The following is a 25,971-nucleotide window of genomic DNA, read 5'->3' as shown; positions in this document are numbered from 1 at the left end:
AATTTAATTTGACCTTCTCTAAACTTTTGAATGCACATGTCCAACTGTTCAATGTTTCACTCCTTATAATATGACATGTTGTTGTCAAGGTGATTAAGCACAAACATCACAACAACAACAATAACAACAACAACAAAGGGTTTGTATAGAAACATTCCTCTTCATCATACTGTTCACGGGAGCGTGCCTATGTTCCCTCTGCCCTATGTTCCCTCAGCCCTATGTTCCCTCGGCCCTATGTTCCCACAGCCCTATGTTCCCTCAGCCCTATGTTCCCACAGCCCTATGTTCCCACAGCCCTATGTTCCCTCAGCCCTATGTTCCCTCAGCCCTATGTTCCCTCATTTCTAAGGTTTTTTTTCTTTCCAAAATTAGGCCCTATGTTCCCACATTTCCTTTATGATCAGTTTGCATCAGATTTTATCCCCATTTCTCCCAATTTTGTAGTCAATTACACCCAACCTGTTATCCAGTAGCAGTTGACTACAGATGTAATGTAGCTTTTAACTAAATCTGGGAACACAGGGCTGACCCCTTCCAACACCACTACTCCAACATAGGGTTGAGTGATGAACCCTTATACCGAAATTAAACTCACCTCCATGAGTTAGTGCAATTTAAACAACAAACTTCTACAGTAGTACAAATAGTGTTAGTAGTAGTAAACGAAGCATTAGAAAGTTTGTACAGTAAGTACACCAGGAATTCCGGACATTATTAGTGGGGTAATCTAAGATTGGTAACATTAGCGCCATTCGGTTAATAGCGGTAACTCGACCACTGTTCGAGCAAGGGAAAACAAGCTTCTGGGGAGGGGGGGCGTTTGGCTCAAGGTCATGGTGCAAAGGACCCTAGGTTGAAATTACTCTGAATAGTCCCTTTAAAATAACAATGACTTGACTTAGAGTTTCATTTTGAGAAAATTCTTAGAAATAAGAAAAATCTTAGAAATGAGGCAACATAGGGCTGTGGGAACATAGGGCTGACCCCCTGTGACATCATGAGACCAAGACCACACCTGTATAACAATCCATCAACAGTTTCCTGGAGCATGTGGAGGCTTCAGATGATGGGATGTTGTCAGAGGGAAGTGTCCACTGAGCTCATTGTGTACACATCACTGTTGTTAGCTTTGGTTTCAATCCGACATTGTTGGTTAGAGACAGAGAAGAGACAAATAAACAGGCTTCTGATGTTTGAGTTGGACTTCACTGCCTCCCTGTGGTCAGACTGAGGAACTGCAGAACCTTTTACTGTACAGATTTTATTACTGTAAACAGAGTTATTGTTTGTTCTGAAAATCAACAAGTACAACTCAACAGGAACTTTCAACATTTATAAAATGTCAAATCTGTTCCTGTTTTCTCAGACATTAGTTTTCCTTGTCAGTAACAGTGTCAGCTGTTTCCTGTAAACACACACAGGGAGGAGATAGAAAGTGAAAGTATTAAGTTCAGACGCCATTTTAAGACGACAGAGGGAATAACGGTGAAGCTGCGTTAGGTGAGTGTTAAACAACTTTATTATTCTTCACCGTTAAAGTCTGTGAGTGTCAGTCCCTGTGAAGTGTGGAGGGAAGAAGAGTCAGAGTGAACTACTGAGACTAAAGGGGGGACAGCAGGAGGACAGCTACTCCCTGTTGTCTCAGTCTGACTCAGGCCCTGTCCACACCGACACTTTTACTAAAACATCTGCTTCTGCTTCGTCCTTAAAAAGGTTTAGTCCGACATTGTTGTTGTTGTTGTTGTTGTTGTTGTTGTTGTTGTTGTAAAGAAGATGGCCGTGACGTTTTATACCGCTGATTTTTATATCCCTATACACAACAGGAATTGATTTATTAAAATACAAAAAGAGCACTTTTTAATAAGAGGCAAAAGCCCCTGCCCTTTTTCCCTCGTAACTTATTCAATAAGTTTAATATGAGTCATATTTCAGAAAAGCGCCCATTGTGTTTGTTTAGCAGCTCACTGCTTGTTAAGAGTTAAGCCCCCCCCCCCCCCCCCCCCCCCCCCGCCTCTGTCTAACATCAGCTGAGGCCTGTACTGCGAAGGAGGCTCAACATACCTAGGCTTTGTGCTCAAGATGCAGCTCAACAAACCCTCAAGTCCGCCATCAGAGCTAAACGGTACTGTGACGGTGGTTATCAACTTAATTAGTCAAGTCCGGTTCTCAGCTTTGTGCTCTGCGCACGTTCACATAAAAGGGGGCGTTTGACGTCATATTATTCTACTTCCGCACGAAATGGATCCACAACGGGCTGATTTCAGCCAAGACGAGTGCAATTGTTTTATTGGAGAGAGTATGAGCGATATTAAAAAAAAGCACGATCACAGCCTGAAGCAACAGTGTTGCTGAAAATATGACAAGAGAGGAGGCTGCTTTTAATTTTTCTGACAGCTCTTGCGCTACTTTTAATTATGAAGCTTTATCCATATAAACTAGAGCAACATCAACTGTCATTTTAAATTGTGTTATATTGTTATATATTTCACTGATCGCAATTATAACGCGAGTGTGTGTTTTATTGGAAGCGAGGCTGAATAGGTTACAGTGAGGTTTTTCTGTGCTGTAGCTACAAGCAAATCTCATAAACAAAGACCTTTTTAAATGTGAAAACAGCGGAGACTTATTCAAGATTTGCGTTTGGGCAACACTGAAATATAACAGGCGACACATCGGAATTAATTTATTCACGGCCACATTAAGTGAAATTATTAACTTTACCGATTATCCATCTGATTATCTGTCCTGCTGCGAGCGAACAACTTCTATCAGTGGTGACTGACTGTATATAAAAGTAAAATATAGACTATAGTCTAATATATAATGAGCTCCTGACGCTCAGCTCAACGGGTGAGGAGGCGGAGACTCAGCGGAGACGCTCAGAGAGAAAGTCAACAGCAGATCAGCTGATCTCTCCCTCCGTACAAACGCTCCGTTCTGATCCAGCTCCACTGGACTTTCAAAGTAAAGGTGCCGCCAGCTGTAAATGAGTTAAAATAGTGAAACAGCGGCGCTTTTATAGCCGGTTTTATGATTAAACTCTGAACAAGCATAAGTTACCATGGTGATCTAGCCTCGTTAAAAGACAGCCACCTTCGCAGTACAGGAGAGGCTGGCTTTACACTCAACATACCTCGCTAACCCACTAAACTGGCTTCGCAGTACAGGCCTCTGAATGTAGTGAACAACAGCAGCAACAGGAGGAATCACTCACTCAGCTTGATTTCACTAAGACACTCTTGAACTATTTGAATTAGTTTCCAGATGTTGAGTTTATTGTGACGTTGCTGTTGTAAACATTGCTGCTGTTCTGAAACATGCACAGTAGCAGTCACAGTAATGACTACTGTGACTGCTACTGTGCATGTTGATTGATGTTCTTGGTTTTGTCACATTTTAGATGTGTAGCCTGTACTTCTATTTGCACTTGCAAAATGATTTTTATTTCTGCAAGCCATGTTAATGTGCACCCAATACCATATTAGCCTTATCCTACCAGTTCAGAAGTCATGACTCTGTTTCAGGAAGTTGGGAAATTGGTCCAGCATGTTGACTGCAGTCCTGAAGACGTGCAGGCTTTCTCTACTGACTAAATAGTAACTGTTATTTAATTTAATGTATTTATTTTGATATTAAGGCCTGAAAATTGTACATACTGCGTGCTTTAAAAAACAAAGACAAATGCATCATCATCAAACGCGCTGCCAATAGAGAAACGATGCAAACCAAGAAACGATCTGCATGAGGCGCTCTCAGCGTAACAGCTGAATGGAAAGACACGCGGGACGGAGAGAGAGACAGAACAGCTGAACCACGGTGCATGAAAATACAGACTGAACATTAATGTGACTTTCATTTGATTATTTTTATTTCTTATGTTTATTACACTGTATAACGCTGCACATTACGTGACGTTTATTTTATTGTATTTTACACCAGATGTTAGAAGGCTGCACATTTGCATGTAGATTAGCCTGCTTAATAAGATAAGTTAATAAAAGTATGTATACATATATAAAATACAAGAAAATAAACGTCACGTAATGTGCAGTGTTGTACAGTGATATAAACATAAGAAATAAAAAATAATCAAATAAAAGTCACATTAATGTTCCTGCCATAGACTGTAAAAAACATGGACGTAGCATCCGTGACGTCACCCATTGGTTTTGGGGAGTCGTTTTTGTGACTCAAATATGGCGGCCTGAACAGCGCCATGTTGGATTTTGGTGGGCGTGTACTTTCCACATTTGGAGGAGAGGCGGTAACTCAACGGGTCAACCTGCCGAGAACCCGCCCACTGGCCTCGAAGCAACTGCCAAACTGAGCTAGCCTTGCTCCGGACCTGTCACTCAACGTTTCCATGCCAAAATTTATGCAAGAATTTAAAACCTAATAATAGTTAAACGGTAGAGTTAAAAAAAAATTCACCCCCCTCAGAGTGTGTGCGGGGGTAGAATCTATCGATTGAGACGAAAAAACGTTCTGACACCAGGCTTTTAACATGTTTATTGAGGATGTAAAGTCGGCGATTTTAACATGGGGGTCTATGGAGAATGCTGCTTTCTGACACCAGCCCCCAGAGGAAGCCGAGGGGATTGCAGTTTGTTGAACGCGGGAGTGAAGAAGCTTCACTTCTCAGACCCACAACTGCCCCCTTGGTTCCCGCATGCACCATGGTTCAGTCAGCTGTTCTGTCTCTCTCTCCATCTCGTGTGTCTCTCCAGAGACCACAACAAAACATGTCCATGTTACGCTGAGAGCGTCTCATGCAGATCGTTTCTTGGTTTGCATCGTTTCTCTATTGGCAGCGCGTTTGATGATGTTGATGAATTTGTCTATGTTTTTTGCAGCACGTTTTTTCATTTGCACCACGTTCCTCTTTTTGTACCTCGTTTAAAATTGTGTTTTTGTTTCTGCATCGTTTCTGTACTTGAAGCTGTTTTCTCCAACTGAGATGTATTGGGCCATTACTGTCCGTTTGACCCTTTTCGGCCACCGTAATAACGAGATATTTTTCCACTGTTTTACCGAGATAACGAGATAATTAATTTGAGACATAATGAATGAAACGTGATAAAGGTAAAGGTACTTTATTTGTCACATATACAGCTAGTACAGTGAAATTCTTTCTCTGCATTTAACCTATCCCTGAGGAGCAGTGGGCAGCCGCGGTGCAGCGCCCGGGGACCAACTCCAGATTATGAGCCAGTGCCTTTGGTCAGTGGCACTGACTGGAGGATCAGGCTAGCTGGCATGTTTTTAGTGGTGGGGGAAACCGGAGCACCCGGAGGAAACCCACGCAGACACGGGGAGAACATGCAAACTCCACACAGAAAGGACCTGGGCGGCCGGGGATTCAAACCCAGGACCTTCTTGCTGTGAGGCAACAGTGCTAACCACTGTGCCACCGTGCCGCCTCTGCCGCCTGATAGGTCTGAGATTTCCATCACAGGTGACATGTCATGCTGACTGACATCTCCTTGAACACCAACGTTAAGCCAAGTTCTCTCGCTAGCGAGCCATCAAGTGAGCTCACAAACAGCTGTTTTACAACATTAATTGATTTCTTGCACAAAACAAAACAGAGAACTAGGCTGGGAATTGAGCTCTGAATCATATGTTTATTTCACCTCTCAATGTGATTTTGACCTTCAAAATAAAGGTTGAACACTGATCCAGAGAAGATAAAGAGTCTGAAACATACCGACATTAGTCCAGGTCCACATCAGATCAGGACAAGATTAGAACAGGTCCAAGTTGGACCAGATTCACATTAGCCCAGATTTAGTTTTATGTCCATATCTTGTGGGTTTTGAAGAGAAGCTGGTCTGGTGTGGAATGAAAACAGGTTTCACTGTTTTAAAGACTGGTTATCTTCTCTGGAAAGGTGTTAAGGTTTTACACTCAACACAAAATGAAACACAGTTTTCACATTAAGAGCTGAAATAAACAGAGGATTTAGAGCTCAGCTGTTGAATTTAATTTCCCCTTAACGGCAGAATCTGAAGCTAACGTCAGTGTTTCTGGTTTCCCTCTCAGACTGACTGAAGTCCTGAAGATGAGTGTTAATGTGGAGGAAGAGGAGGACGGACCAGAGCCTCCAGGATCCATCTGTCTGTCTCTGAAGAGTGACTGGTCCAAATCTCAACCTCTAAACTTCAGACCTGGACCTGGACCTTCAGAGTCACGGTAAGAGACAGTTTCTTTACTTTACTTTACTTTACTTTATTTGTTTATTTGGGTGGGACAGTGCACATCAATGTACATATTAAAAACATGTAAATGTGCCGGATTATAGCAGCAATGCTAATTTCCATCCGGAGTCCCAAAACATAAAAACAGTACAGTGACAGGAAAACACAGTATTATAAATGACATGACTGTACTGTACTGTAAACTGAGCTGAAGATGATTCAGGCATTAGACTCATGTGAAGGAAACAGAGAGAAACCAGGAACCAGATCCATCAGACTCTGAAGGTTCACAACCAGTTTAAAGTCCCCCCCCCCCCCCCCCCCTCCTGCAGTTAAACACTATAGAAAACAGAAAAACCTCCTCAGCTCTGAGATGATGAGTAGAGTAAATGTAATAGTAACTTAGTCCCTCTTCTTTCTCCTCTACATTGAACTAAAGACACAAACGTGTTAATCTGTGTTTGTCCTCATCAACGTCTTTATAATTTAATATAATTGTCAGAGTACAAAGTGTTTTTGTTTTCATGTATTATATCATTTAGTCTTGACAGGAGGAAGAGGAGTGGTGTCTCTGTGGACCAGCAGCTGTCCTGCTGTGGTCTCTGTCAGGACGTCCTGAAGGATCCAGTCTCCACCAGCTGTGGACACTGGTTCTGCAGACAGTGCTTCACCTCAGACTGGGACCAGTCTGGTTCTTCAGGACCCCCCTCCTGTCCCCAGTGTGGAAAAAGACCCAGAACCAGAGGTGAGCTGCAGACAGCCAATCAGAGCAGCTGTGGACAAAGTGAGACTGAACATCTGTCTGCTGATGTGGTCATTTGTGAAACCAGGACCTGTTGTTTTCTCCAGAGTCATTGTTCCATCACACAGCACAGACATTTAAGATGATGATTCAAACCTTCTCTTTGTTTGTAGTTTTTCTGTAGCTGATGAAAATAATCTGATCAGAGTGTCAGACTCTCTGTCTTCAGTCTGACTCTGTCTCTTGTCTCTCAGCAGATCGTGGTCTGCAGGAGGTTTTAGATCAACATAAGATCAGTCTGAGGAGCAGATGTGAACGAGTGACTGAAGGAACTGAGGGAACAGGAAGTGTAACAGGAAGTGGAACCCTCCTCAACAGGATCTACACTGAGCTCTACATCACAGAGGGACAGAGTGAAGAGGTTAATACCCAACATGAGGTGAGACAGCTGGAGACAACGTCCAAGAAGAAGACCCTCCATGACACTACAATCAAGTGCAACGACATCTTTAAAGACTTACCTGTCCAGCAGAGAGAGGACGTCTCTACGGTCTCACCTGTCCAACAGAGAGAGGACGTCTCTACGGTCTCACCTGTCCACCAGAGAGAGGACGTCTCTATGGTCTCACCTGTCCAACAGAGAGAGGACGTCTCTACGGTCTCACCTGTCCAACAGAGAGAGGACGTCTCTACGGTCTCACCTGTCCAACAGCGAGAGGACGTCTCTACGGTCTCACCTGTCCAACAGAGAGAGGACGTCTCTACGGTCTCACCTGTCCAACAGAGACCCATCAGAGTGGTTCTGACCAATGGCGTCGCTGGTGTTGGAAAAACCTTCTCGGTGCAGAAGTTCACTCTGGACTGGGCCGAGGGCTTGGAGAACCAAGATGTCAGTCTGCTGGTTCCTCTTTCATTCAGGGAGCTGAACCTGATCAGAGATCAGCGGTTGAGTCTTCTCAGGCTGCTCCATGTTTTCCATCCAACATTACAGAAGGTCACAGCAGAGCAGCTGGCTGTCTGTAAACTTCTCTTCATCTTTGACGGCCTGGATGAAAGCCGACTGTCACTGGACTTCAACAACAGAGAGGTTGTGTCTGATGTCACACAGACGTCATCGGTCAACGTGCTGCTGACAAACCTCATCCAGGGGAATCTGCTTCCCTCGGCTCTGGTCTGGATCACCTCCAGACCTGCAGCAGCCAATCAGATCCCTCCTACATGTGTCGACAGGGTAACAGAGGTCCGAGGCTTCACTGACGCCCAGATGGAGGTGTACTTCAGGAGGAGGTCCAGTGATGAAGATCTGTCCAGAAGAATCATCTCACACATCCAGACGTCCAGGACCCTCCACATCATGTGTCAAGTCCCAGTCTTCTGCTGGATCAGTGCTACAGTTCTGGAGCACATGTTGACCACAGACCAGAGAGGAGAGCTGCCCAGGACCACGACGGACCTGTTCTCACACTTCCTGCTGGTCCAGACAAAGAGGAAGAAGAACAAGTACGGTGAAGGACATGAGACGAGTCCACAGGAGCTGACGGAGGCCGACAGGGAAGTTCTTCTGAAGCTGGGGAGGCTGGCGTTTGAACAGCTGGAGGAAGGAAACATCATGTTCTACCAAGAAGACCTGGAGCAGTGTGGTCTGGATGTCACAGAGGCCTTGGTGAACTCAGGACTCTGTACTGAGATCTTCAAAAGAGAGAGTGTGATCTTCCAGAAAACAGTCTACTGCTTTGTTCATCTGAGTGTTCAGGAGTTTCTGGCTGCAGTCTACATGTTCCACTGTTTCACCAACAGGAACACACAGGTCCTAGAGAAGTTCATGGGAGAACAAGTCGAGGAACATGATAACAGGGATTTGTCTTCAGGAGGAGGAGGAGAAGAAGAAGAAGAAGAAGAAGAAGAAGAAGAAGAAGAAGAAGAAGAAGAAGAAGAAGAAGAAGAAGAAGAAGAAGAAGAAGAGCAATTTTCTAATAATGATGGATACTCAACTCCATCGATCAATGACAGTGATCCATGGATCAATGACAGTAATCCATGGATCAATAACAGTCATCCACAGATCAATAACAGTCATCCACAGATCAATAACAGTCCTCCACCCCTGGTTAACTTCCTGCAGAGAGCCATGGAGAAATCCCTCAGCAGTAGAAACGGTCACCTGGACCTGTTTGTTCGCTTCCTTCATGGCCTCTCTCTGGAGTCCAACCAGAGGCTGTTAGGAGGTCTGCTGGGTCAGACAGACAACAATCCAGGAACCATCCAGAGAACAATCAACAACCTGAAGGAGATGAACAGTGATGTAATCTCTCCTGACAGAAGCATCAACATCTTCCACTGTCTGACGGAGATGAAGGACCAGTCAGTTCATCAGGAGATCCAACAGTTCCTGAAGTCAGAGGACAGATCAGAGAAGAAACTCTCTGAGATCCAGTGTTCAGCTCTGGGCTACATGCTGCAGATGTCAGAGCAGGTTCTGGACGAGTTGAACCTGAACAAGTACAACACATCATATCAGGGAGGATGGAGACTGATCCCAGCTGTGAGGAACTGCAGGAAGGCTGAGTGAGTCCTGACATGATCAATAACACACACACACACACACACACACACACACACACACACACACACACACACACACACACACACACACACACACACACACACACACACACACACACACACACTGTTAAAGGATTCTCATAAGTCTCAGTCATCTGAGAATGGGGTTTTCCAGCCCAGCCCTGATGAGGATTATTGTTTCATGTCCAACACAAAGAGAGAAGATGAACTGAACCAGAGTGTGAAGAGCACATGTTGATCACATGATGACATGTTGTTGTGTGTTTAGTACCAATTGTCTGATTTTACTCTCACACATTTTGTTTCTTCTCTAATCACAGACTTGGTGGTTGTGAACTCTCAGAGATTCACTGTGAAGTCGTTGCCTCAGCTCTGAAGTCCAGCCCCTCCCACCTGAGACACCTGGACCTGAGTGACAACAACCTGAATGATTCATCAGTGAAGCTTCTGTGTGCTGGACTGGAGAGTCCAAACTGTAGACTGGAGACTCTGAGGTGAGTTCACTGACTGGAGCTGTTGTAGTTGTTTGAAGCTTCAGCTTCTCATTGGTTCATACATGTCAGGATTTGTGTGTGAGGATTTTTCTCAAGAAGCTGAAGAGAGAAAACAGTTGAGATGAGTCCAGAGAGAAGAAGGTGAGAGCAGTCGTAGTGTTTGTGATTCAGAGCAGCAGAGAACGAGCTCAGCTTCTACGACTGTTGTTTTCAACTCAGACACTTGTTGTTGAACCAACGTGCAGCACTGATCTGAGAGCAGATGTTGAGTTGTGGTCAGAAACACAGCAGCTGGTGGATGTTGTGGAGCTGACAGAACCATGGGAGGAAGCATGAGAGGAAGCAGCTGAGATGTAGCATCCCCGGCTAAATGATGGTTGGACTCTCAAACTGATGGTTCACAATGTTTTATTCCTTGGACCGTATTCAATGTAAACACACCGTAAGAGCTATGAAAAGAAGAAAACAAAATACAGTTACCTTTACTCTTACTTGAAATTACCTTTAACTGCCTTTATCACAATCATGTAAGTTGACCTTCTTTTTATCTAATAAACTTATTGTAGACTCACAGGTTTTACTCCATGAATTTAAATATATATTTTAACTGCTACGATTGATGTTACAGTCATGAGGGAAAATTCACATTTTAACTGAAAGACAACCTCACATAGAGTGCAATATAAAACAGTATTTAACATGAAATTAGCATTTTTAACCGTTCGTTTTTAACCCAATAAACAGTTTTTAACCTTAGCAGACCTTATATAAAACAGACAAAATACGTTCTGTTGCATTACTAAAACAACCAACAAGTTAGCTTACAGCTTCATCTCACTTCAATACAGACCGACATGGCAGCTTGGCCGATGCTAATAGTAGCTACCGCTAACCACAATACGCTTTATGCATGAAAATATCCACGGCAACCAAACTCGAGCCGGACATAAATATAGCATGAAATGGTAACAAAACAAACCTTGTGCCCCTTATTAGCCAGGTGCTAGGGCGTTTCATGTGGGTTAGGCACACTTTGCTTGCTTTTAGCATTGAAGACACTCCTTTAGCCTTGCAGACATACTTTTCCTTCTGCCGGTAAACTCCGAAGCACCGGATGTGTACGAGGTCTCGGCGAGACGCCTTCAAAATAAGAGCACTGAATATCCGTCTGCTTGATGTATAAAAAATAAAAGCCTGGCTTTATAGAATGTTACTAAGTAAATATAAAAACACATTTATAAAAATACTATGCTCATATTAAAGGTCATTTACACTCCCACCAAATCATTACTGGTTTTTCATCCCCTTATTAGATGTAAAGCATGAATGATTTCTAAACCATGTGACCTTTAACCTTTAGTGCTTGAGTCAAAATTGTCCATAAACTCTTCATACTGTAAAGGATAGGTTGTGAAGTGAAGGGGGTGATTAAACAGTCTCTAGGAGCAGGATCAGCTTCTGCACTGGACGTTCAACGATGGATGGCTTGCCAGAACGCTGTCCCTCCTTTCCCATCTTCTGGTCTCCAACACGAATCTTCACTCTCCTCACTAGTCCATCTTTATCAGTCACTGTCTCTACAACTTTAGCCAATTTCCACTCGTTGCGAGGTTGATCTTCTGTCTTTTCCATCACAATGTCACCGACTTTGAGGTTTCTCCTTGGAGTATGCCAGCGTTGTCTGGTGGCGATGTTGTACACATACTCTCTTCTCCACCGGCCCCAGAACTGCTCTGCAAGGTACTGAACACGGCGCCACCTCTTACGAGCATACATATCCTCTCTGATGAATCTGCCAGGAGGTGGTAAGGCTGCAGTGGGTTTCATGGTGAGTAGGTGATTGGGCGTTAGCGGCTCTGGACTATCTGGATCATTTAAGTTGCCAACAGTGAGTGGACGACTGTTCACAATAGCTGCTGCCTCATAAAAGAATGTCCGTAGAGAGGCATCGTCCAGCCTGCCTGATGAGGGTGAAAGAGTTAAACGAAGAACATTCCTCACCGTTCGGATCTGTCTCTCCCATACGCCTCCAGCATGGCTTGCATGCGGAGCGTTCATGCTGAAGTCACACTGTTTCTCAGCCAAAAACGTAGTCAGACGATCAGCATCCAATTGCTTGAGAGCTTCATTCAGTTCATTTTTAGCTCCAACGAAGTTCGTTCCTTGGTCACATTTTATGTCACGTACTGCTCCTCTTATTGCAATGAAACAACGAAGTCCATTTATGAAAGCATCTGTCGACATGTCGTCTAACATTTCAATGTGGATAGCTCGACAGCAAAGGCAGGTGAAAAGCAGTCCGTATCTCTTTTGTACCTTGCGTCCTTGTTTGGTGAAAAACGGACCGAAACAGTCCATTCCACAATAGGTGAAAGGTGGTGATGGATCCACACGCTCAGACGGCAAATCTGCCATTCGCTGCTCCTCTGTGAATCTTCTGAGTTTTCGACATGTAACACATTGATGCAGATGCGTTGCCACAGCTCTGTTGATTCCTGGAATCCAGAATCCATTTGATCTGATCTCATTAATAGTCAAGCCTTTTCCTTGATGTTGGACTTTCTCGTGACAGTGAGCAATTATTGCCTTGGTGATGGGATGACTCTTTGGTATGATCACTGGATGCTTCAGTGAGGTAGGGAGTGATGCATTTTTCAGTCTTCCTCCCACCTTGAGGAGTCCATCCTGATCAAGAAAAGCATCCATCTGAAACAGTTTACTCTGAGAGGGAAGTTGAGTTACCTTACTGAGCAACTTTAACTCTTCTGGATACACTTGCCTCTGTAAGTCTCTTATGATGATTTCATCCATAAACTTCACATAATGTTCTTTGTACTTGTCATCCTTCGCCAGCTTTCTTTTAAGGTGACTGAGCCGTACCATCGCCAGTTGTTTGTTGTCAGGGAGATAGGGTCTCTCTTTAAAGGGGAGTGGCATCTCGTAATGTCCATGAATGTTCCTCTTGATCCCTTCCTTTAACACATCCAGGAAGCGGATGTCATCCTGAGACACAGTCTTTCCGTCCTTATTGGCATCTTTAAAGTCAGACTCGAGAACCCTGAGTGCCTCAGCTGGGGTCACTGGAGGAAGCTCTCTGACTGAAACTCTGTGACACATGTTGGTGATGCTTGGTGAGTTGTGGTGAGGTGAACAGCCTACGATACTCCACCCCAAATCCGTCTGAACTGCATATGGTTCGCTATCTCCTCCAAGGATTACCTGCCGTGGTGCCAGTGCCCTTGAGCAATTGTAGCCGATCAGCAGACCGACTTCACATTCCAGCTGTGGTGGGATTTCATCTGCTATTTTGATGAGATGATTCCAGTTCCGTGCCGTGTCACAGGTAGGAATGTGTGTTCGATTCACTGGTATACAGTCCTTGGTGTAAGCAGGGGGAAGATCAACGTGGATAGCAGAGCTGTAACCTCTCACTCTCAAACCTGACACTCTTTGACTATGCATTAATGCATCCTTTCCTGTCATGGTCGTTAGTTTCAGTCTTACAGGATGAGTTTCAGTCTGTAAACTATTGCTGACTTCTTGGTCAATGAAGACTGTATCACTTTGGGTATCAAGCAGCGCATAAACAAGTCTTTCCATACCTGGATTGCTGACAGAAGAAACCCACACTGGCACTATCATTGAAGTGTTGGTAGCTGGCTCCTTAGTTGTCACACTGAGAGCCAATGTGGTTGCCGTTTCCTCTGTGGTACTTTGATTTGAGACCGACGTGGGCTTGGCCTTGGTGTAGGTGTCATCGTGGAGAAGCGTAGGATGTCTTGCTTTACATTTGTCGCATGAATGTCTATTGCGGCAGTCCTTGGCGTTATGGCCCGTCCTCAAGCAGCCATAGCAAAGCTTCTTTTCTTTCACATATTTCCGTCGTTCCTCCAGAGCTTTCCCTTTAAACTCAGGACAGCGATGAAGTTGATGTTTACTGTAGCATCCCCAGCTAAATGATGGTCGGACTCTCAAACTGATGGTTCACAATGGTTTATTCCTTGGACCGTATTCAATGCAAACACACCGTAAACACACCGTAAGAGCTTGTGCCCCTTATTAGCCAGGTGCTAGGGCGTTTCATGTGGGTTAGACACACTTTGCTTGCTTTTAGCATTGAAGACACTCTTTTAGCCTTGCAGACACACTTTTCCTTCTGCCGGTAAACTCCGAAGCACCGGATGTGTACGAGGTCTCAGCGAGACGCTTTCAAAATAAAAGCCCTGAATATCCGTCTGCTTAAAGGGACACCGAGGAGTTTTGGAAAAGCGAAGCGTTTTCACACTACATTTATGAGCCTCCGCGCGCACCGTGAAATTCTTTTGACCGGCGCAAGACGGACTCATGTTTTCATTCATCAAGAATTAAAGTCAGAGGTTCAAAGAGGTTCACATACCGTCGTAATTCCGACCATAAACGGCGATTCAGCTGCGTTATTCTCATGACTCGTTGCGAAACCGAAAGTAAAAAACGCTGGTCGGCTCGACCAGCATCTCCGCCACCACTAATAATAACAAAATAACGATAGAGACAGAACGATATATTTATCGAAAATGGGCCCATTAACAAGTGTGGGTAGCGGAGATTCATCCACATTAACGTGAGACTTTTTTATAACCGAATAGAAACTCCTCGTTGTCCCTTTAATATATAAAAAATAAAAGCCTGGCTTTAAAGAATGTTACTAAGTAAACATAAAAACACATTTATGAAAATACTATGCTCATATTAAAGGTCATTTACACTCCCACCAAATCATTACTGGTTTTTCATCCCCTTATTAGATGTAAAGCATGAATGATTTCTAAACCATGTGACCTTTAACCTTTAGTGCTTGAGTCAAAAATGTCCATAAACTCTTCATACTGTAAAGGATAGGTTGTGAAGTGAAGGGGGTGATTAAACAGTCTCTAGGAGCAGGATCAGCTTCTGCACTGGACGTTCAACGATGGATGGCTTGCCAGAACGCTGTCCCTCCTTTCCCATCTTCTGATCTCCTACACGAATCTTCACTCTCCTCACTAGTCCATCTTTATCAGTCACTGTCTCTACAACTTTAGCCAATTTCCACTCGTTGCGAGGCTGATCTTCTGTCCTTTCCATCACAATGTCACCGACTTTGAGGTTTCTCCTTGGAGTATGCCAGCGTTGTCTGGTGGCGATGTTGTACACATACTCTCTTCTCCACCGGCCCCAGAACTGCTCTGCAAGGTACTGAACACGGCGCCACCTCTTACGAGCATACATATCCTCTCTGATGAATCTGCCAGGAGGTGGTAAGGCTGCAGTGGGTTTCATGGTGAGTAGGTGATTGGGCGTTAGCGGCTCTGGACTATCTGGATCATTTAAGTTGTCAACAGTGAGTGGACGACTGTTCACAATAGCTGCTGCCTCATAAAAGAATGTCCGTAGAGAGGCATCGTCCAGCCTGCCTGATGAGGGTGAAAGAGTTAAACGAAGAACATTCCTCACCGTTCGGATCTGTCTCTCCCATACGCCTCCAGCATGGCTTGCATGCGGAGCGTTCATGCTGAAGTCACACTGTTTCTCAGCCAAAAACGTAGTCAAACGATCAGCATCCAATTGCTTGAGAGCTTCATTCAGTTCATTTTTAGCTCCAACGAAGTTCGTTCCTTGGTCACATTTTATGTCACGTACTGCTCCTCTTATTGCAATGAAACAACGAAGTCCATTTATGAAAGCATCTGTCGACATGTCGTCTAACATTTCAATGTGGATAGCTCGACAGCAAAGGCAGGTGAAAAGCAGTCCGTATCTCTTTTGTACCTTGCGTCCTTGTTTGGTGAAAAACGGACCGAAACAGTCCATTCCACAATAGGTGAAAGGTGGTGATGGATCCACACGCTCAGACGGCAAATCTGCCATTCGCTGCTCCTCTGTGAATCTTCTGAGTTTTCGACATGTAACACATTGATGCAGATGCGTTGCCACAGCTCTGTTGATTCCTGGAATCCAGAATCCATTTGATCTGATCTCATTAATAGTCAAGCCTTTTCCTTGATGTTGGACTTTCTCGTGACAGTGAGCAATTATTGCCTTGGTGATGGGATGACTCTTTGGTATGATCACTGGATGCTTCAGTGAGGTAGGGAGTGATGCATTTTTCAGTCTTCCTCCCACCTTGAGGAGTCCATCCTGATCAAGAAAAGCATCCATCTGAAACAGTTTACTCTGAGAGGGAAGTTGAGTTACCTTACTGAGCAACTTTAACTCTTCTGGATATGCGTGTCTCTGTAAGTCTCTTATGATGATGCAGCGTGCGTCTTCTCGTTCTTGGACGGTGCTGTGGTCTGTTGACTTATCATGTCTGACACGACGAATGAGACGAGCGACAGCCTGAGTTGCTTTTGACCACGAAGAAAACTTTGACAGGCGGTCTGAGAGACTCAGCTGTTCCCGTGTCTGTGTGTTTAGAGTCTGAATCCTCTTGACTTCAGGATCTCCAATCTGTATTTCTGCGCTAACATCTGTAGCTAGAGGTATCTCTTTCTCCCATAGAAACTGAGGTCCTTTGAACCAGCTTGATGTGAGAATCTCACTTACGCTTGATCCCCTAGATGCGATGTCTGCGGGGTTATCAGGTTTTTTCGAGCGATACACTCCGTGGTGAGGAATGTACCACTTCTCTCCTTCCTTCCCTTGATCCTGAACTTCCTCTGCCTCACCCTTTTCAATGATTTCATTCATAAACTTCACATAATGTTCTTTGTACTTGTCATCCTTCGCCAGCTTTCTTTTAAGGTGACTGAGCCGTACCATCGCCAGTTGTTTGTTGTCAGGGAGATAGGGTCTCTCTTTAAAGGGGAGTGGCATCTCGTAATGTCCATGAATGTTCCTCTTGATCCCTTCCTTTAACACATCCAGGAAGCGGATGTCATCCTGAGACACAGTCTTTCCGTCCTTATTAGCATCTTTAAAGTCAGACTCGAGAACCCTGAGTGCCTCAGCTGGAGTCACTGGAGGAAGATCTCTGACTGAAACACGGACACATGTTGGTGATGCTTGGTGAGTTGTGGTGAGGTGAACAGCCTACGATACTCCACCCCAAATCCGTCTGAACTGCATATGGTTCGCTATCTCCTCCAAGGATTACCTGCCGTGGTGCCAGTGCCCTTGAGCAATTGTAGCCGATCAGCAAACCGACTTCACATTCCAGCTGTGGTGGGATTTCATCTGCTATTTTGATGAGATGATTCCAGTTCCGTGCCGTGTCACAGGTAGGAATGTGTGTTCGATTCACTGGTATACAGTCCTTGGTGTAAGCAGGGGGGAGATCAATGTGGATAGCAGAGCAGTAACCTCTCACTCTCAAACCTGACACTCTTTGACTATGCATTAATGCATCCTTTCCTGTCATGGTCGTTAGTTTCAGTCTTACAGGATGAGTTTCAGTCTGTAAACTATTGCTGACTTCTTGGTCAATGAAGACTGTATCGCTTTGGGTATCAAGCAGCGCATAAACAAGTCTTTCCGTACCTGGATTGCTGACAGAAGAAACCCACACTGGCACTATCATTGAAGTGTTGGTAGATGGCTCCTTAGTTGCCACACTGAGAGCCAATGTGGTTGCTGTTTCCTCTGTGTTACTTTGATTTGAGACTGACGTGGGCTTGGCCTTGGTGTAGGTGTCATCATGGAGAAGCGTAGGATGTCTTGCTTTACATTTGTCGCATGAATGTCTATTGCGGCAGTCCTTGGCGTTATGGCCCGTCCTCAAGCAGCCATAGCAAAGCTTCTTTTCTTTCACATATTTCCGTCGTTCCTCCAGAGCTTTCCCTTTAACCCTTTAACACCTATAATATTAACCATTCCGCCTGGACTTATTTTGTTTTTTTAGCTGTAAAAGTGTCATACTGTCTGCTATGAGTATGTGCTTTTGTCCCTTTTTTCAGGACAACTTATTCTTTCAACATCTGGCAGTTGTTTTTCTCTACTTTATGATATAAGTGGTGTAACAGGGTGTAATAACAGGAAAAACACAAAAAACGGAATTGAATTTTTGTGGTTTTTACTCAATAAGGCACTGAGAATATACATGAACAAAATAATTTGAATGTACAAAATGAAATATAAAATATAATACACAAAAAAAAACAATTGTGTCAACTTTGACCCAGTAGTTTTTTGTTTTAGGTCTCAGTTTTCCTAAGTGGGTCCAGGCGTTTTTGGCCCTGGTGGTACTGCAAACAGCAGTGCCTGTCCAGCTGTAAGCAGAGACCCACTGCTGACATTTCCATTGAGTGTTTTTGTTTTTGTTTTGTTTTGTTTTGTTTTTTTGTAGACAGTGTACTGCTTTCTCCATCTCTCCAGTACAAGTAGGGACAGGGAAACAGCTGGCAAAGACTTGTAGTGTTGTTGATGGCCGTTCTTCAGAAGACATCCTAAAAGTAAAAGAAAATCAGATCAGAAATCATCTCAAAGAACATTTTTGATATCAGCAATAGAATACAAAAACTACACATGGCAGCAGTGTCTAGAATCACAATAAAAGTAAGACACCTTATGTAAAATAAATAAAACAATAAGATGCTATTCCACATTACATTGTTTGAAACTAGCAGGATAATATTGAAACAGCCACTAAGAAGAATATTGAAATCAAGTGTTTAGTTTTAGTGAAGCAGCAGATACAGGTACACACAAGCAGATACAGGTACACACAAAAACAAAGAAAGAAACAGAAATTCAAACAGCAACAGTAAACAAACATGATCAATCTTTACTACTCACCCAGAATCAGATGAATTTCCTCTATCCCTGGGTGTTGTTTTCTTCCTGGACGACCTCCTCAAAATGTCCGGAGTGGAGAAAAAAAAAAAAAAAAAAAAACACGGCAAAAAACACGGCGAAAAAAACGACCAAACACGGTAAAAACACGGCGAAAAAAGGCAAACCCACGGGTAAATAACACAACAAAGAACACACGGATACAACACAGGTTGAAAAACACGCTAAAATATACTAAAAGTCCGATAAAATCTCACTTGTCAACACAGCTCCGTCACATTCTCTCCCCCTCTCCTTCCTCATTCAAAGCCCGGCTTTCCCGGGGCTGCTGTGACGCTGTGTCTGGGATTACCGTAATGACCAGTATATCACTGAAAAGCGCAAGATGTCTGCTTTCAGAAACCGTGTTCCTTTTTTCGATTGCGCGAACGGTCTAAGATTTACGGTAATTTTAAAAATGGCGTAGAATCCTGTCGGCGCCGACAGCTTCGGTTTTAAAGGGTTAAACTCAGGACAGCGATGAGGTTGATGTTTACTGTCTTGACAAAACACACATGGTGGCTTTAAACCTGTTCTTAACTGTCCTTGTGTTTCATTCTCTGTAACTGTCTGTGTGTGATAAACACTGGATTTACATTTCTTTTCTTTCAGATGACGTGATGAGTTAGCCTCTGATGAGTGGAGAGCGTGGAATGAAGTAATAGGATTACATGCAATTTCTGCCTCCGTTACAATGAAGAAGACAAACTCCTGGAAGCTGGGAAACTCCTGGTCAACTCTCATGACTTGAGTGACCTTGCGGTTCCACTGTGATGCTGCCCAATCAGGTAGCTTTTGGACCAATTTCTGGTTTTCTTCACAATCGTTCAAAATGTCCAGACCTTTGACATAAGGCATGGCTTCCAGACATGAGTGTAAGAAATCAGCGAATGCTCTAAGTCCCTCAGCATCTCTTGGATGGACCTTTGGCCAGTTTGTTAGTTTTTCCCTGAATGCTTTTTGTATAACAAACGGCTGACCATACCTGTGGTTGAGACGGTTCCATCCATCTTTGTAGGCTTCATCATCATTTCTATAAAATATGCCATCAAGTGTCTTTCGAGCTGGACCTCCTACATATTTTTTCAAATAATGTAATTTGTCAGCTGAAGCAATGTTCTTTTTGTCTATGAGGGATGTGAAGGAAGCCTTCCACTCAATGAACTGGATAGGGTCACCAGTAAATACAGACGGTTCTGGCATTGGGAGCCTGTTCAGAGCTATGCTATCTTGGACTGCCTGAGCCAGATAACTTACATCTGTCCTTGCAGGTGATGCTGTCACTGTGATATCAGTGGGCTGCTGGATGAGAGCTGAAGGAGGACACACAAACTGATGTTCTCTCGTTCTCATCTGATCTACAGAATGAACACTTGCTTCCTGCATTACTTCCTGATCATAAGTTGTGAACCTAGCTCGTGCAGCTTTAATGTCCTTCTCTGCCTTTAATCTTTCCAACTCACGTTCTAAGACTTGCATCTTTTCTTTTTGTTTCTCCTCCTTCAATAACACTTCATACTCTGCTTCCTTTGCTGCTAATTCTGCTGCAGCGTCTGCTCTTTTTGCTGCTATGACAGAGTGTTGACTGGAACCTTTACTTGAGTGTTGACTTGGAGGTGAAGCTGTGGATCCGTAGATGGAGCGAGCGTAGTCTCTGTTAAGAAGCTCATGAAGACGTTGCCTTACAGCTTCACTATCAAATTCTCCATCTATGCCTGATATCCTTTCAAGAGCAATTTTAACAATGTCCCTTGTAACTGCCTCACAGGCATCAATACGACGTCTTGTCTCATTAGATGGAGTGAGGTGAGCTCTGATGTCTATGTACAGGTTTATAACACAGTTTTTTCCTTCTTCTAGTGTGTCTATAAGAGTTGCAATGTCACTTTCAGGAATGTTTAACTTTAACTGTTCTCTAGCCTTACGTGCCTGGATCTTCCATTGTTCATAAATGTGAGTCAACCTTTTCTCCTTTTTGTGGGCCTCCTCCTCATGAAATGCAAGCATCTTTTCCGTGGGATTCCGTAGGCGACCAGAGCGACGGAGATCCTCCTCTTCAGTATCCTTATCCTTCATCTGTTCGGAGTCTCTGTCGTCTGGAGGCGTCTTTACTGATGCTTCCATGTTGTGAGCAGGTACCACAATCCTTGACCATCACATCAGGTCCCTCTACAGTTGTCCTTGGTCAGCGGCGTGATGTGACGGATGAGGTGAAGCTCTTACTGTAGCATCCCCGGCTAAATGATGGTTGGACTCTCAAACTGATGGTTCACAATGTTTTATTCCTTGGACCGTATTCAATGTAAACACACCGTAAGAGCTATGAAAAGAAGAAAACAAAATACAGTTACCTTTACTCTTACTTGAAATTACCTTTAACTGCCTTTATCACAATCATGTAAGTTGACCTTCTTTTTATCTAATAAACTTATTGTAGACTCACAGGTTTTACTCCATGAATTTAAATATATATTTTAACTGCTACGATTGATGTTACAGTCATGAGGGAAAATTCACATTTTAACTGAAAGACAACCTCACATAGAGTGCAATATAAAACAGTATTTAACATGAAATTAGCATTTTTAACCGTTCGTTTTTAACCCAATAAACAGTTTTTAACCTTAGCAGACCTTATATAAAACAGACAAAATACGTTCTGTTGCATTACTAAAACAACCAACAAGTTAGCTTACAGCTTCATCTCACTTCAATACAGACCGACATGGCAGCTTGGCCGATGCTAATAGTAGCTACCGCTAACCACAATACGCTTTATGCATGAAAATATCCACGGCAACCAAACTCGAGCCGGACATAAATATAGCATGAAATGGTAACAAAACAAACCTTGTGCCCCTTATTAGCCAGGTGCTAGGGCGTTTCATGTGGGTTAGGCACACTTTGCTTGCTTTTAGCATTGAAGACACTCCTTTAGCCTTGCAGACATACTTTTCCTTCTGCCGGTAAACTCCGAAGCACCGGATGTGTACGAGGTCTCGGCGAGACGCCTTCAAAATAAGAGCACTGAATATCCGTCTGCTTGATGTATAAAAAATAAAAGCCTGGCTTTATAGAATGTTACTAAGTAAATATAAAAACACATTTATAAAAATACTATGCTCATATTAAAGGTCATTTACATGAGATCCACAGAGCTGGCAGCAGAGGCAGAGGAGGCTGGAAAGCTGCGCTCCAGTGGAGGCTGGCTGTAGGGAGCTGTTGGCAGCTAAAGTCTGCTCCCTGGTAGCTCAACTGGCTGGGAGAGGCTGGAGTGTGAAGCAGGAAGTGAAGAGCACGGCACACACTGCAGCCACTTCCTGTCAATGACTGTGAATGCTGAGAATCAAGGTGAGACAGGTGAGAGCAGAGCTGCTAGTGTTGGTCTTGTTGCTGCTGACATGAAGCAGCTGCAGAGGCTCAGCTGGTTTGTTTGGAGGCTCACCAAGATGGGCTGAAGGTTGTTGCTTCATGTGGCGGCTCAGGCTCAGAGTGTTGACTCGGTGCTTGGCTGAGGGCAGGAGTCAGAAGCAGCTCAAAGTGACAGCTGAGCTTCTTGAACGTGGGCTTGTGTGAGCTGCTGAACACAGTCAGTGTGTTAGCAGAGCAGAGCAGCAGCACAGAAGTTGAGTGATGAGCTGCTGTGGACGGGCTCGCCACAAACAACCTGCTTCACACACTTTCAAAACACCCACGGAGAAAAGCTGACCACGTCGTTCTGAAGATTGTCACAACTTGATGTTGCTGTCAAACAGCCCTGAACTCTGGAGCCGTGTTTGTCGGCCATTGAAGCGGCGTATCGCTACGCACACGCGCACTATGACGCACACTGTATCAGTGCAGATGAGCTGTTGGAGTGAGAAGGAGCTCAGTGACAGAGTCTCTGAGAAATGTGGCTGCACAACATGAGTTTGTCTGGATGGAGCCACAGGTGGAGCTGACAGGTGAAGAGGCGGAGTCACTGCATCTGTGTTGAAGCAGCAGCAGCTTCTCATGAATATTAATGAGCTGTTTTCTCTCTGTCACTGTTTAACCTGCTTCCTGTTGCTTCAGCTGTTGGACTTTTGTGGCAGTACGAGGGGTGGACCAAAAATAATAATTAAATTAATAAAGGGAATTTACTCAAATCTATAATTTCTATAACTTAAACCGACAACGCCACCTGGGGGGTTTCACCCCAGGACCTTTGTGAAATTTAAGTATAATCAGCAAAACAAAAAGGACACACAGGTACGTAACTCAAAATGGCAGGAGACGTGGTTCAATAAGTTATAACAATCGATTTTATTTTCACAACAGATATTCAAATATTGCAAGTTTAAAAGTATAAGGGGGGAATAGGGGAATAACTAGTTCCTGTAACGATGAGAAGACACAGCAGGGAGGGGTAGGAGGGGAAGGAAATCCTTCAAGTTAAAGAGCACCCCATTCACACGTGAAACAACTCTATAGACTGTAATGTGTAGAGAAAACAAACCAAAAGGTGTCACACAGCACGCAGAGGCAAACCATCACCCAGGGACACCACCTCCACTGCTGGCTCTCAGATGCTAGGAACAGGAAACAATAAGGGGACAATTAATAAGGGAGCCACCATAAACAATAAACACAATCAAATAAACAAATATTGTAACAGTTTCCAAGAAAAACAAAAAATAGAAAACAACTTATCTTAAAATACCAATTATCCAATAATTGGTTCTTACTGTAACCAAAACCAAATGGAATAAAGAAACCAAAAAGGAACCAAAGAAAATAACCACTGGCCAGAGATAAATGATTTCTTAATTAATCAATTGTGGAGTGGATACTAAACAAAAAAATAAAGAAAACAATCAACAGAAATTCTAAATCTGATGGTTCACCTGGGCCCCATCATAACCCCTTAATTCACACACTCGTATACACACTCACACTCATCAACCCGTTTCTCTCACCCACACACGCACGCACACACACACACACACACACACACAGAGAGAGACACTAAACAGCCACGAGTCCTCGTGGTGCGACCGCTCTGCCCGTAGCGGAGGACGGGGCAGAGGGAGCGTCTGCAGGCTGCAGGTGTCACAGTCTATGGCGAGCAGAGAACGCTCCGAGGCGCAACGTGGAGCAGCGGTGAACTCCGCCGACAACAATTAAAAAGTCAGTCAGTCTACAGTCTTCACTGAGTCGCGGCTCGACTCGAGGCCCGGCGAAGCAGCAGTGATCCCAGGCTACTTATCTTTAATGTGTCCAGGCAGTAGTAGATTATTTTGCAGGCGTCCTTCTGACCAACCAAGGAGGGAGAACGTACTGCTCCGTGGAGGATGGAGCGCCTCAGGTCCGCGGGTGGAGCGTCCGGAAGCTACAGGGAAAATCAACAGGTTGCCGATCAGCTGACGCCACTAATGACTCAAAACACAAGAGATGCTGCAAGTACGCACCTTAGTCCTCCAGTCACAGTTGCGTACTGGAACGAGGACAGTAACCGCGGCCACAACTACCCGCTAACAACACAAATAAAATAAATTAATACCATCCAACGAGAGCCAAAACACGAGCAGCAGCACTGCAGCCATGCACCTTACCTGTGTGAAAGCGGAAGGCTGCAACCAGGAAGTGGGTGGGGCTCAGTGCCAGGTAGCAAGAGGAACAGAGGGGGGGCTAGAGCCTCCCTATATGCCCTCACTCCCCTACCTCATAGGCCAACCAACTCACATCAGTTAAGGAGGCAGAAATGTGACTGCACATACCATTACACTTTGATTTTCTAAACTTGTTCTTTCTGAAGCTTCTTCAGCTCTGAACAGATGATGAGACACTGAACGCTGTCAACAAGGAGCTTTGTCCTAAACTCACTGCTTTTATTCTTTATTCAGATTGAACAGCTGCAGGTTGTCAGAGATCAGCTGTTCTTCTCTGGTCTCAGCTCTGAAGTCCAACCCCTCCCACCTGAGACACCTGGACCTGAGTGGAAACGACCTGCAGGATTCAGGAGTGAAGGATCTGAGTGGTTTTCTGGAGAGTCCAGACTGTAGACTGGAGACTCTGAGGTCAGTTCACTGACTGTTGTATCTGATCCACCTACAGTGGATTAAAGTGAATTTATAAAAAATATACTTTCTTCTGAAAACATTAAATTCTTGTATTGAATATTTTATGTGTTTCTATATTTAGATTTTCATGCATCTTGAGCAGGACATGTCCTAAAAACAAAAAACTCCTCTTCTAAATAATCTGTGACAAATGATGTAAAATGAGTCCAGAATGTTATTCGTTTATTGATTTAACCCTGATATGAGTTCATCAATAAAGTTATTGATAATAATAACAATAACAGAGAAGAATAAAAATACGAAGTTCGTGACATGAAATGGTACAAATATAAATCTGTCTAAAAGAATTAGAATCTCTAAATCAGAGAGTTGTAGTCAGTGTTTAGTCCAACAGGTATTGATCAGATATTGATTGTATATTGACAGACTGAGCTGAGGTCAGCAGCAGCTGATGAATCTGTGCTGACATGTGGATGATGTGTAGAAGGCCACATGATGAAGATCCACAAGGACAAAGCCCCTCTATTGATTATTGATCAGGACACATCTGATCAGTTATCAATGGATTAATCTTCTTCTTTTATTCTTTATTCAGATTGAGGGGCTGCAGTTTGTCAGAGATCAGCTGTTCTTCTCTGGTCTCAGCTCTTAAGTCCAACCCCTCCCACCTGAGACACCTGGACCTGGGTGGAAACGACCTGCAGGATTCAGGAGTGAAGGATCTGAGTGGTTTTCTGGAGAGTCCAGACTGTAGACTGGAGACTCTGAGGTCAGTTCACTGACTGTTACTGTTGTAGATCTTAGATCTTTGATCCACAACTGAACCTGATTGATCTTCACTCAGAACTTGAATCATTGACTTTGATTGAATTGATTAATGACATTTGAAATAGTGGTTGTTGAATATTTGCAGTTGTTGTTGTGTGAGAATGATTCTTCAGTTTCAGCTCATTTCACTCAGTGGTCATGAATAATGTCTGTTCACTTCAGTTCAACCTTCACACACACTCGTATTTCTCTCAGTCAGACGACTCATGTTTTCTAGAAACTCTGGAGAAAATGTCCAGTATCAGCTCATCAACTCACTTCATCTCTATCACAACAATGTGCACAAGATCCTCACA

The 25,971-nt window shown here is 43.9% G+C and overlaps 1 protein-coding gene across 1 annotated transcript in view; it reads left to right on the top strand.

Annotated features, from left to right (window-relative positions):
* The first annotated feature begins 1,493 nt into the window (after nucleotides 1–1,493).
* LOC310989416 (uncharacterized protein) overlaps nucleotides 1,494–25,971 on the top strand; it is a 79,648-nt gene continuing 55,170 nt past the window's right edge. Inside the window, exons 1-9 of the mRNA XM_083976475.1 lie at nucleotides 1,494–1,503; nucleotides 6,046–6,195; nucleotides 6,743–6,984; nucleotides 7,197–7,474; nucleotides 7,727–8,776; nucleotides 9,026–9,507; nucleotides 9,846–10,019; nucleotides 24,671–24,844; nucleotides 25,443–25,616. Of these exons, the coding sequence (XP_083832601.1) occupies nucleotides 6,065–6,195; nucleotides 6,743–6,984; nucleotides 7,197–7,474; nucleotides 7,727–8,776; nucleotides 9,026–9,507; nucleotides 9,846–10,019; nucleotides 24,671–24,844; nucleotides 25,443–25,616 (2,705 nt within the window). The 5' untranslated portion in view covers nucleotides 1,494–1,503; nucleotides 6,046–6,064. The remainder of the gene's footprint in view (nucleotides 1,504–6,045; nucleotides 6,196–6,742; nucleotides 6,985–7,196; nucleotides 7,475–7,726; nucleotides 8,777–9,025; nucleotides 9,508–9,845; nucleotides 10,020–24,670; nucleotides 24,845–25,442; nucleotides 25,617–25,971) is intronic.

This window comes from Trachurus trachurus, assembly GCF_905171665.1.
Source record: "Trachurus trachurus genome assembly, chromosome: 8".
Classification (NCBI taxonomy): domain Eukaryota; kingdom Metazoa; phylum Chordata; class Actinopteri; order Carangiformes; family Carangidae; genus Trachurus; species Trachurus trachurus.
The sequence above is the reverse complement of the archived record's forward strand: the minus strand, read 5'-3'. Positions and strand labels throughout refer to the sequence as shown.